Below are 13,720 nucleotides of genomic sequence, written 5' to 3' on the forward strand. Positions count from 1 at the left end.
TGGCAACACGTTGAATGTTACCACTCATTCTGATGCAACGCAGTTGGAAAATAATGCTTGAACTAAACGCATACGCTAATAAGACATGCTACACGTAGCGTACACACAGCAAAAACGCAGCTCTTGCACCGATGCAGGAACTCGAGCACGTCCGTGCATTTGGATTCCGCAGGGGGAAAGGTCACACTTTAAAATACCGACCAAACCGCCTTGCACAGCGAGCTCAGACTCCGTTTAACATCATATTAACAAATAGCCGCTCCGTGGACGCCGCAGGGCGCTGTGGTTGGCTCCACCGCCTCACAGCGTTAAGGTTCACACATCGGCTGTGGGCCGGTGAACCCCCTCTGGGTGGGGCTTTGCATCCGTATTATACAAAGTCAAAGTCATGCAGGTCAGGCAAAGTGGAACATGGTGACCCCCCCCCCCCTCCCTCTTGCCTTGAAATGAAGCAGTGACATGCTTCTCTTAGATATTAAAGTGTTGCATTCCAGATGACGTCATGATGTCACCCTGTAACACATTAAATGGAGATACAGGGGGGTCGCCAACTTACGACTCTAATTTTGTTCGAGCGCGTCTGTGTTGTGAAGGTCCTTTTATGCAACCTTTAAGGACAATGATCTCATGCCCCCCCCCCCCCATAGACCTAGTGTGTTATAAATATACCATGCATGTGGAAGTTCTACACATATATAATCATATGATCAGTAACGGTGTGGGTCTCTGTGCTCACCTTGTGTTTGTGTATGCGTTTGCATCGGCCTCCTAAAGCACCTCGCGTCAGGCTGTGATAAAGTAGATTCCAGTGTGGGTCTCAGCAGGGACAATATCGGTACGAACACACTGTGTATAAATAGGCACCACCCACCTAAGCGCACTGGGCTCGTGGACAAAATTAACAGCAGCAATGCTCCAGGCGCCGGCTATACGCCACGTTGCAGGCGAACACAATTTGCAATTTAAATCCTCTTCTGAAGGATGAAAAAACTTTTTTTGTATGCAGTTGTTGGGATTAGTCTAAACGGGCCTCATGCAGGTCATGGATGGGCAGGCTTATGCGGGGCCATGTAACAGGTTTAATAACCACAGGACAGTCGTACACTTCTCAAACACGTAGGGAGCAACTGCCGTTCAGTCGACTAATCTCCTTCTTGGACATCTTGGTTTTTAAACACAAAATCAAGCGAGTGGTCCAGGGGCGAGTCTATTTTTGTTTTGTTTCCGACTTTAGTTTTCCAAGAAGTGTTTTAGTTGTGCAAGATTTGCTGGTAAGGTTGAGTCGTGTCACTCCGAGGAACGGCACACACACACACACACACACACACACACTTTATACCTGCACTCTTGCCATTCGTCTTACATTAGAACTAACATTTGCAGAGCTTATATTGTGCCTTCGGGAAATTATTTCCCTTCATGCAGGGAAAATATCATCAACCGAGGAGGTACGATGAATTACGGCAAATGGACCGCGTGCCGCTCTGAAAGTTCCAACATAAAATGAAATATAAACGATTGCACGACTGTGTAAATTGATTATATTCCATCATACTGGCTTTTCTATTTTTCTGTACGTTGAGATAACATTTTTGTTTTTAGTCGCAGATTTTTCTTTTTATCCTCTTCCACCCTCACGTATGAAAAACACACAGGGACCCAAACCGCCAAACCTCGGTGAACTCTTTGCTGAGTGAACAGTTAGATTGCTTTAGTGACTAGTGAGTTTGTTTTTGTGTGTCCATGGACCTCAAGGTCATCCCTCAATTCAAGGCATCCCACCGTTTCCTCAGTGCAGGGTCTCAGAACCTCCGTTACCGTTCTCTTTACCTCTGCAGCGTTCAATGCCGAGCTTTCACTCTCTCACTCAAACGGCCATGAATCACACTGTCGTCTCGCGTTTTCATCCGGCTTCATGACTGCTTAAACCGAATTCTTTCCTTCGTCATTTTCTAACCTTCCATCTCTTCCTCGTCTTCCTGTTGCACTTATACTGACTTATAGCCACTTATCTCCGCAGCTTTCGGACATCAGAGCAGAAAGTCTTTGTTATGCATCTCATCGAAGCTCAGTTAACTGACAAAGGGTCGACGTTGTCCTTTATATACTGGAACCAGATTTTGTTTTTTTTTTAAAGCAGGTGCGTGGTCGTAATTCTTCTGTCGTTTGCCAAATTTAGGAGCGACGTTTCAGCTCCTGGCCAAAAAGTTTCCTTAGATTGTACCTTCACAGAGGTGGCGGCGAGCTCCTTACATGTACTTATGATCGCCGAGCAAAGCCAAGCCGCTGCTTGGCTGTATATCCATGTTTTTGTCTCCAAATTATCCAGCGACTGCTATAGGAAGTCATCCTTTTCAATTCCAAGGCAGATAACTCGCTTTGCATTGAATTGGCTCCAGCTCAATAACCACTTAAGTTTCCCTCACTCAAATGAAACTTCCCATGGCACCATGTGGCTCTATCGGGGGGAAAAAAGTGTTTGTATGACAAAAAAAAAAAAAACTTTGGTCTTAGGAAAGTAGAGCCAATAACTCACCTCGCCTGCCGCAGAAATTCTAGTTGGAATGAAACAGCCTTTTATGGTGCCAATCAAACAGGCAGCGGCAGCGACTCAGAGAAACTAAGAGAAGAAGTAGAGCCTAAAAAAAAAAGTGGAAATAAATAACAGCAAGAGAAAATAGCAGTGGGGAGTGTGAACAAGAGAGTTCTATAAATCGTAGCCCAGTGCCGGGGCTGCAGGGAGGGCGAGGAGCCTGATGAATAGAGCCATCAGCCTAAGCAGAGGCTACAGAGCAGCCCGCCATCTGCCTGGCCATTACTAGAATAGAGTACATGACAGTCTTCTCTCAACTGCAGGCCCCCCCCTGGCATCGCTGGAGAACATGTCTCTATGGGAATGAATGGATGTTGGAGTCGAAGCAGATGAGATGCCCCCCCCCCCCCCTAGATTTGGAAGCATTTTCTGTTGCATTTAATTCCCGTTGAAGACTGCATTTGTCAAGCGCTTGTATCTATTTGAAGCATATTGTCAAACTCTGTGTGTGTGTGTGTGTGTGTGAGGACAGCCCCCCCGGAGAAGAGCCACGGCGGCGTGGCAGACGCTTCACACCTCATTGGCAAGCAAGGAGAACCAATCACCACCAACAGATCCTCCCCTCGGGCTGCCAGGCCCACTCCTCTGCATCCTTGATGAGTTGGAGGGAGAAAGAAAAGCGGGCAAGAAAGTGAGGAAAAAGAGCAGAGGAATAAAAGAACAAAAAAGGAAGGGGAAGGAAACCAAGTTGCTGTAAAATGTATGTTTAGGTAAAAAAAAAATATCAGTAAATAAGGAAACCTTTGTGGTGCACAGCAAAGAAAGAGACATCGGCAGCGTCACCAACCTTCGCCCGGCAGCGGGTGAGACGGACACAGATAGGATCCTGATGAGATGAGTCGTCTGGATTCGACCTCGCGCTCTTTTCCATTTCCTCCTGCCACTGCAGACAACTAACTTCCTTACGCTGTGAAAACAGTGCGTCCTGGCATCGGTCGGATGTGTCGGCACAGACCCGGCAACCACGAGCGACGGCAGCAACAAGCGTCCATTGTCTTTTTAAATAGTTGAACTTAAAAATGACGGCAGGAATTCGCATTAAATCAATCACTCCAATGATTTTGAGTCTTCCTATTGCAATGCAAAGAATACAATCTTAAGTAAAGTGAAGTAACCGTTCAGTCGGCTCAGAGGTCACACAGGTCTGATGGGGAGGCATCCTGAAATATCAGTTTAGTCATCCAAATGAAAGAAATAAAAGAAATGTAATTTAATTCGCCATCAAATATAATAGGTGTGATTTTTTTTTCCTCATCTAAAAAAAGCCCTTCCATTAAAACACTTTTCACGCTCATGAGGTTTCCTGGGAAACGCTGGAATCTAAAGACGCTAAAGAAAATGCTCCTTTGAATCTCTGAGTAGCATCTCTCCATTTAAAGTTATGGCTCAACTTTTAAAGGTTGTCAGGGTCGTGGATCTCATTTTATAATTATCCTTTAATTATATGAAGGTGGGGGGGCATACTTCCACTGCAGAGAGAATACAGCTAATACTCGGAGGTTCCAGGCCACAAAGGGGGCAAAATAAGGGGAATAAAATGAGCTTTGTCTGCCCTTGGGGGGGCCACCACAAGCGCCCCAGCCATTAGCCCCAACATTTAAAAACCCCTTCAACACAAACACAAGCGCCGTACAATAGAAGTCAACCCTTAACCCCTTTGTGACTCTAAATGTCAAAAAGTGAAAGGACAGCTGACTGACAGACGGGGGAGGGGGGGGGGGGTGATTAGTCACAATGAATCACATGGTTGTAAGCACACACACACACACACACACACACACACTAAAGCGTCCTCTGCAGTCACCTGCTTCTACATGAAACCCAGACAGATGTCCACACACACACACACTCCTACCGCATGGAGATTGGAAGGATGGGTGCAACATTACCCCCCCCCCCCCAACACACACAGTGTCTATCTAAACCAGAGCCAGAGTGGCGATGTCGTAGAGAAGCCGTCTCCTCCATGGCAACATTAGCCTGGGAGGCTGAGCAGAAGAGGCGATGAGGAAAGCAGAAATAAGTGGGAGAAAGGAGGACTGAGGCGTCACACGCCAGAGACACACAAGAAAAGAACGACAGATCAACAGATAGAGAAACAGAGAGAAAGATGGATTACGACCCAGAACATCTGGGACGAATATTCCCCCTCCGCGCTTTGGCTCCCCTCTCTCGGGCTCAATCACTCCGTTTGGCAAATATGTCGTTGTGACAACACGAGGGGCTGCATATCCATCAAAGATGTACAATGCTTGCGATAATTAGCACAAAACACACACACACACACACACACACACACACACACAGGATAGATGGAGCTAACTGAATATTTATGAAGAAAAAAAGAAACACTGGTTCTCTACATCGTTTCGTCTTTTATTTCCTTGGATCAGACGCGATGAGAAATGTGCACAGGCTTACACTATTAGGATAACACAAACTCACACCAACAGATGCAAAGGAGAAACAGAAACACACGACCACGTGAACAAGAGTGCATTCGGGGGGGAAGGACACAACGATTTCAGTGATTTATGGACAAGGAAATAGGACTTTTATTCGTAAAAATAGATTTTTCTTTTCTGGAATGAGGAGTGAGGATGACGGGCGGACCCCCGAGTCCTTTTTGCCGTCCATCGGGTGGGACACACTCAGGTTTGCAGGGTTCCGTCACGGCCACTCACAGCAGAGGGAGAGAAAATTGTCTCTTCCTGTCTCGGGGCGCGGCACGGGGTGCGCCTCTATTCCAGTTCGGTTCTGGTCTCCACACGGTTTTCTGAGGGTTTGTGTCTCGGTGCCGACTCACTCCTCAATTCTTCTGATCTGATCTGTCCGCCGGTTAGTCGATAAAAATAAATCCTACGCCATAAACTCGTCATCGTTCCCGCTTTTCCTTCTCTCGTCCTTAACCCCCGGTCCTTAACTTGGTCTGCGGGTAGAAATCAGAGGCGGAGAGGAAGAGGAGTGCGTTAGAGGAAACGCGAGGCAAATGAAAAACAAATTGAGGAGGAACACATTATGTCACGCAGGGAGAGACGAGGCGGTTTAGAGGGAGGCCTGAGAGTCCAATAAAGAGGAAGAGGCTAGAGCGAGCTGGACCGGAGGGTCGTGGATTCCGTGTAAGCGATGAGCGGAACCACAAATCCTGTGAATGATTGTTTGAACCGGCCCTATCGAAGCCGACGCCATCGAGCGGAAGGGTCGGCCTAAAAATGAAGTGGCGAAGGAAAAGATAGGGAGCAAGCGGCAGCCACGCGGCGAGAATATGGAATGAGGAGGCGAGCAGTGGAGAGAGAGATCGTCTTCCATGATAAACTCTTTTTCATAGAGGGGGGGGGGAGAGAAAGCAACTTTATCTGCCCTTCGACTGCCTCCTCCTCACAATTTGCTATCTGGACCTGTTAAGCGGTGAATGCATTGGAAATGTGACGAGGCGCGGTGGATGCAGGGTGTTAAGGAGCGGCGGGGGGGGGGGGGGGGGGGCACGGCGGCCACAAAGGGGAGCAAAAGTGGCTCTAAATGTTACCGTATCTACGGAGATAAGATCGCTAATTATCAAGGACAAAGGCCGGCTCTGTCTCGGCTGACTCCGGCTGAGAGGTCAATATTATAAAACAGAGATTTGGATGTGGGGGGGTTGGTTTTTAACCCCCTATGAGACGCCATCTTGCACATTCCGATCTTTACCTATGGTGCAGCAGCTTTGAAGGGGAAAGAGGAAGGAAGGAGAACGACATTTTGCTGCTTAAAAAAACAACAACAACCGCCTGAGCCGTGCTATCAAGCGACTGATGGAAAGGGCAAGGAGATAGGACACGGCCTTTTAGGGGGCCCGTTTGGATCTCCTGACCTGCAGGTCAAGGTCGCGTCCTTTGACATTTGATGTCGGTGTAGCTTCCTGCACGCTGACGATAAAGCTACGCAAACATCCTAATCACGAAGCTGCATCAATCCTCCCGCCCCCATTTTGTCAGCTGTGTAATTCTGCATATTATTCCTTCAAAGCCTTATCACAGAACATGTTTTTTTTTTTTTTTGCACCTAATGATTTTAAAAAGCGCGTCTTCGACAGATAAGCGCAGACGAACAGGAGCGTGTTGTGATCGCCGCCGGGCGATAAACACAAGCGGATTAACATATCGTCTCAGGCTTGCTCAAACTATTTACAGTGTCATAACATCATCCAGGCGGCGAACGCACCCTCGCTGAATCCTGGCGAGGCTACAGGTAGCTTCCTTAAACACATGATGAATAATGCATCGTGTAATTTATGTGACCCACGTCTTCAAACCTGCCAGGATCCGGCTTTAAAATCTAATACCAAACAGAAGCTTCCTTATTTCCAGCGAAACAATTACATTGTAAGGAAAGAGAAATATATATATATATAAAATCTAATAGAAAAGCTGCATGAATGCAAATCGAGGCCTGCTGGTGCCGTTAGTTGACGCATTCTGCACAGTGAGACAGAGAATCAAGTTAATATCAGCCTGTGACATCACTATTACCGTACGGCGAGTGACCGTGGGCGCTAAAATATTTTCACACCAGAGAGGTATCCAACGAGCAGCGGCTACTCTGTTGGGCTTATTACATTAAAACACACAGATCCAGCTGGGTGGGGCGGGGGGTTGGAGTCGGGACGACGCCTGTGTCAGCAGGTATTATGGAAATAGACTAGAGTAACTGGTCATTTAGTGGGAGCTTTATTCAGGCGCCAGTAGGCCAGTGGAAATTGTATTCTTTTGTCTAAAAGCAAGGAGCCGGCACATGTAAATGGACGCTTGTGTGCGTAATGTGCGTTTTAAATTAATTCATTTAGACATTTCTAGACATCGCGTACACACATTTGAGCACACACAATGATGCATGTCGGGCTACTTTAGTTCAGCTGGAAGGGATACTACTGGGCTACAAGGTGCTGGAACTTACACATCATCTGTCCATGCAGATATGTTTTGCCTTTCAGAGGGGAAAAATACTTTATTTAATGTTTGCTATGGATTTTATTACATATTTTATGCACAAATGTTGCCAACATGAGATATGAAAAGAGACCAAATACAAACAGTTTAGTAGAGACTCACCTGTTTGGCGTTGTTGACACACTGCAGGTAAAGAGCTGCGATGTTGGAGCAGTTCAGGGTTTTTCCAACATTCTCCTTGTAGCATGCAAGGATTTGGCCCTGCAGGTCTGCACACACAGGATACATCTCATACCGCCTGGAGGGGGGGGGGGGGGGGGGGGAGGTGAGAGAAATCGTGTGAAAATGTGAAGGAAACATGGTGCAAGAAAGAAGGAAGAAAGGAGGTATGGAGGAGGACGATGAGGGTGAGGGATGAGTGTTAAGGGAGAAGGGTAAAGGTGTAAAAAGAAGAAGGGGCAGGGAGCAAAGGTGGAAAACAAAAATCTGTAAAATATTACTTAAAAAAAAAAAAGAAACTAGATTGTCATTTTTATCCCATAAGAGCACATGCATTTTTAGAGTCTAATAGATGACACTGCGGTCGACAGCGTGTGTACACCCCCCCCCCCCCCCGCTCACAAGAATCAACACGACTGTATCCGTAGTCAAAGCGCTGAAGGTTAATCCAGCCGCCACAACCCGACGCGACGGCCGAGCTGATGTGTGCATCGCAAAATATCGACGGAGGGTCGTCAGAGAAAAGCTTCCAGTGGCGGCTGCAGCCAAGGAAGGCGAGATCATTGCTGTGGGACTTAATGGAACAGAAGCTAACTCTGCAAATCAATGCGGAGTGCAGGGAACATAATGAAAGAACATTGGCTCAATCTACCGAGGCAATAAGGTTTGCTTGTTATAACATTGTGTTGATAATGATGATGAGGATAAAATTACCTGCACCCTAAGTACACCTTCCTGTTAAATTACCCCTGGTTCTGATGGTCTCACCATTAAAATGCTTTAGAAAGGGCTCACGGAAGAGAGTATTGATCACTCCAGTGGGCCCCAGTGAATCCATCCATCCATCCATCGATGCAGGCGGGGCTCCCTGCGAGCGTCAACCATTTACAAACTGGATAAGCTGTCACCTCGGACCGTTCCGAATAGCAAATCCCGTCTTTTAGGTTCCGAGCGGCGACTGTCGTTGCAGACTGCGGATGCTAATATGTCTGGTTATAAGACAAGCATCACTCGGCTTTGCAAGCTCAAGACTGTCCTTGAGGAGCGCTATAGTTTAAGTGTCGCCATCTTCGCCGGCAACGCTCCAGATGCTAGCGCTTCTAATGGCAACTGCTACGCTAAACTTCAGTGCATTTAAACGGAGACAAGTTGAAACCTTTATCCCAGTCCACATATTGAGGAGTAACACCCGTCTTGGTCGTCCTGCCCACTCTTAATTGCTTCTGTCTCTCTTTTCACACACCCCATAAACATCTATAATGACACACGTGCACATGCTAGGGCTATTACGCTAATGGAGGTGTCATCGTTTTGTTCACACCAGTGCTCGGAACATTCCATCTGCCTCACTAAACGCGTGTGAAAGACTCTGCCCGTCAGCAACTCTGCTGATCTCAGAGGAATATTGGGGGGAGGGGGCGTGAATCCGAGCCCATGTAGTAAGAATCAGATGTTTGATTTGCCCCCTGGAGTGAAAAATTACCCCCCCCCCCCCCCCCATTGGACATAAAGCACAGGATTGGTCGCATGGGTCATTACCCAGGGTGAAGTGCGGCGGAGATGTGTACATATGTGTATCGCCACATGATCGTCTTTGCTCGGGAGGATAGATCAATCCATCGTCCTCGTTGACGCAGGTCAGCGACGACACGAGAGGTGCTCAGGTAGCGTTAACAGCTTCCACGCACGTGTGATGAATCAATACACTTTATCGTTCTTCGGCCGTTACCGGTCTCAGGGGTTGAGAAAGGGGTGAGAAATAGCTTTGGAGATTCCCAGTCCTGCCTGAAATTAGTTGACGGATTGCCCGTCATATCCGCCGGTAAACGTGAAGCAACAATCAGGAGACGTTTTAAACGGAGAGCAGAAGTGGGCCGTTTCCTTGGCCGTTGTTTTGCACCTGTTTTTGTGAGGCTTAATGATGCATGGCGTTAATTAGCGAGCTTTACAGGTGCTGGAAGGCTCATTTTGGGCAGACCCAGGTTGGCTGTTCTCCTCTCTTCCCAGCTTTTTTTTTGCTTGGCTAAGCTCACCGGTGGCTTGTTGTAACTTTTATATTTACCGTGCAAACATGAGACTAAAAATGCATCTTCTAATCTCAGCTTGAAGATGTGGGGCTATTCTCCCCCCCCCCTCCCTTCTTCATTCCGGTTGATCATAGCTGCTTTTAGCCCACACCGGAACATTTGTGCCGTTGTGCACCAATTTGTTCAACATTTGGGGATCCGCTGGGGAGAAATTCGCTCGTTGGCTGGGAGGCATGACAAGACGTTGCTCTGCATCAGGGTATTGAGCATTGACAGCAGCGGTAGCAGAAATCACCCGTCCAGTTCCTATGGATCCTGGCGCTCATTTATTACGCCACCTGGGTATGATCGGGGATGAGGGGCGCCACATACACCCACTAATTACTTTCTTAAGCATTCTCGTTAATGCCAGGTGCATCCTGCTGATACAAACCACCGTGTTTATCACCACGAGAGAGGGATAGGAGGACAGAGGGAGGAGGGAGAGGGGAGGATGGAAATAAATCGCGCTTCTTGATGAGGAACTAGAAAGCGGTCCTAATATTTCCGGTTTCTCGGGTTTCCTCTGCGGCGAGAGGGCCGAGATGACGCTTTAGTTAATCACAGAGACAATAACACTGTGGTGGAACGCTGCATCCTCCATCATCTATCATTAGGAGTAACATTAAGTTCCCGCCGCCAGCCATGGAGCCGGTGGGGAAAGCGTATAATCCACACTCCTCCTGCTCCAGTTTCACATTAGGTTGTCCTCAAGTCATTTGCTACGGCGCGGCAGCATGAGCAGATGCAAAACAATAGAAATGTCACATCGTGGGCACGCCATAAATCATGACTGCTGTATTACCCCACTTCATCTTTAACGCATGAAACTACCAGCCAACCTGAAAAGAGAGCTTTTCTTTTTCTCTCGCTGCTTATTGGCCTCCGGTAATGACCGAACTCTTCTAGGCTCGGAGTGAAAGTAAATTCAAGTTACTGTACTCGGCTTCAGGCGAGCCACGAGGGGATTCTGATCCTCCCAGGTGATTTGCATAGACAATATTTCTCAACATGCAAGCAAATTTTACGCAATAACACGTAAAAACAAATCAGATTCCGCTACGGTGGGAATCAGAAGGTATCCTCATCCCGTTCCTAAATGACCTGAGCAGTAAATAAGTCAAACGAAATCTAGAAAGTGGTTCAAGTTTTAGACAGAAAACTAGGTAAATTATTGAATGGGGAATTATTTTCTAGTGCATATGGTCAATTTGTCGACAATATAGTACTTCGAACAACATTTCTACACTTAAAATATCGCAAGTTTCATATATTCTCCCAAAAGAAGAAAAATAAAAAAGCTTAATATCCCAAAATTGCAAATAGCACAATTCTTGTATGTTTCATCTGTTAGCCAATCGTCCTTGACTTATTTTTTATTTTCCAGTTAAAAAAACATTTAAATCCTGACATGCCATCTTTAACACACAGTACATAATGAAAGAGGAATGAAGGCTATTCTGTCCATCCCTGTCTGTAGAAATGCAGAAATAAATCACATTTTACTTTTGAACATTTTTTTTCGAAGCAAAGTCTCAATTGTGAATTTTGAATGCGAGCAGCTGAAAACTCCTCTTTCCTTCTTAGACCAAATCCTGTTAAAGTGGACAGCAAGCATGTTGCAGAAGAAAATCATGCAACGTGGGCAGATGTACACATCATTCATGTTCTATCCACCTTCACCCACAGAAACAGAAATACTTCAATGCAGATACAGATAATTCTATGGGTCATAAAACAACCGTTGCACCCCCTGTCTCTCCATACCTCCTCCTTTTAACCATCCACATCTTCCCATTATTCCTCTCTCCTTATTCCCTCCCCCGATCCCCAGCGTTTCAAGGGATATTTAAGAAAGCCCCTTGTGGTGGAAGACTAAAACATGTAGACATCCAGCCAGAAATGATTGGTTATTATTTGCACTGTGCATTCGTGTGCGTTTTTGTGCTGCAACCCCAGAGGCAGTAAATCTTTACAGTCATATAGGGGTCTCGCCTCATGCCATCAGTAGCAGTGAAAGGTCTCTATAACAACACTTCATCCACACCACAACATGCATGCATTACAACCATGCAAACCGAGCGGGTCCCTATATCTTTGATGCACTGATAGGAGTGAAAGGCGCAAGGTTGGTTTTTAGATATCTACATTACAGCTTCCCTGCTCTGCGTCATAAATCAAAATGTGGAGAGAGGAGAAAAGGGGAGTGGGGGAATGTCACTCCATAGAGAGAGAAAAAAAAGCTTTATTACAGGAACCCAGGCAGAGATGAACAGTGTGTGTGTGTTTAAGACAGACGACAGAAAAGCAAGGGAAAAGGCAGAAGAGGAAAAACGCGGCATCTGCGGAGACCGGAGGCGGGTGAAGACCCTCCAACGAAAACACCCCTGAAGCTCCTCGCACACCTCCTTTTGTCAAGTTTTCGAGAAAGAGGAGAAAATGAGGTTGAGAGGAGGGGCAGGAGCGATACGAGAAGATGAATATGTTCCATTTAACATGTAATAAAGCAGAGCAAGATTGCCTGCTCACTGTCTGCCTCTCTCCTCAAGGTGTCCCTATATCATTTAATACAATCCCTCCTTTCAAGTCTCCCACCGCTCATGTCAGCACATTTCTATGGAGGGGAGGACATATTTGAATAGGCTACATTCCTCAAAGAATATACCGGCCGCGAGCCGGCAGATCCAGATCGATGCTGGGAGTGTCATGCAACGCGCTCGTGCCGATAGACTGAAGATCAGCGTCTGTGCATCCTTTTCAAAGAAACATATATTGACCACGCCTACCATCTGTCGAGCAGCGTGCACTAAAATGACTTCCATGGATCTCCGTTAGGGATGAAACATGCTCGGACAGCGCCAGGCGGGTGGAAACATCACGTCCATCTGTGAGAACTTCTGTAACACTAAACTGGCTCCAAAGAATTGTTGCAAAAGTTATGCAATATTGCAATATTGAATAAAAGGATAAGAACACGACACCTTGTGGTGCTTTGTAACGGTAAATACCATCCTCTGCACCACGATGAAGAGGAGGACGACGACATCAAAACACATTTATCCTGTTTGACAATAAACACACACAAGTTGCTGCAGTGGATTCTGGGGAGTTGCTGCTCTTCTTTTGATGGGAATGTTCTTTGTATAAAAGTCTTTTTTTCTCCACTCCCCAGGCAGCCCTATCCTGGAAGAAGCCGTTTGTCGTGCCGTTGCGATGATACTAGTATGTATCTCCCCCAGTCTAACTGCCCCCCGCCCCCCCCACCAATCCATTGGCAGTATGGATTACGCTTTGCCTGCCACCGGATTGAGTTCCAAATCACCACATTGTCTATTTATCATCATTTGGGTCCTCTTAGAGGTTAATAGGGTTAGGGGGCGGCTGGCGGTTCCCCTTAAAAAGCCCTCATGCTCTCGCTAGTTAAGGCGGGAGTCAGTGCTGAGGGAGGTAAATAAATACAAATGATCCAGTTAAAGAGAAAAATGACACATTTCACTCACGCTGTTCTAAAAAGCAGACCCGAATGACCTCCTGCAGTGAATCCCATCAGTGTGGATGAAAGATTGAACAAGAGACGGAGAGAGCGAACCTAGAGAGAGTAATGTAAGACTGTTGAAGAATAGAGAGAGAGAGAGAAGGGGGGCTGAGCAAGCAGACAAAGAGAGAGAGTTTTGAATTGTGACAGAAAACACTGCTCGTGAGCGAGTAGCGATGGAGACAAAGAAGAACGGGCAGATGAGAGGAAGAAAGGCAGCCTGAGTCCTCTCTGACCCATTTCATAAGCACTCTCCTCAAGAGGATGGATATCTGGCTGCACGCAGAAGAAGAGCAACTCTGATACGTTTCCAGAAACAAGTGTTGAAGCACGCCGCCGATAGCGGCTCCTTATTTTGTGACAGACGAATCCCAAACTATAA

General features: G+C 46.7%; 1 protein-coding gene across 1 annotated transcript in view; it reads right to left on the reverse strand.

Annotated features, from left to right (window-relative positions):
- Positions 1–4,948: 4,948 nt before the first annotated feature.
- Positions 4,949–13,720, reverse strand: part of chchd3a (coiled-coil-helix-coiled-coil-helix domain containing 3a) — a 32,303-nt gene continuing 23,531 nt past the window's right edge. The window contains exons 6-7 of the mRNA XM_068755559.1: positions 7,681–7,816; positions 4,949–5,522 (exon numbers count right to left, since the gene is read on the reverse strand). Coding sequence (XP_068611660.1) covers positions 5,499–5,522; positions 7,681–7,816 — 160 coding nt within the window. The 3' untranslated portion in view covers positions 4,949–5,498. The remainder of the gene's footprint in view (positions 5,523–7,680; positions 7,817–13,720) is intronic.

Source organism: Brachionichthys hirsutus, chromosome 22 (assembly GCF_040956055.1).
Source record: "Brachionichthys hirsutus isolate HB-005 chromosome 22, CSIRO-AGI_Bhir_v1, whole genome shotgun sequence".
NCBI classification, from domain to species: domain Eukaryota; kingdom Metazoa; phylum Chordata; class Actinopteri; order Lophiiformes; family Brachionichthyidae; genus Brachionichthys; species Brachionichthys hirsutus.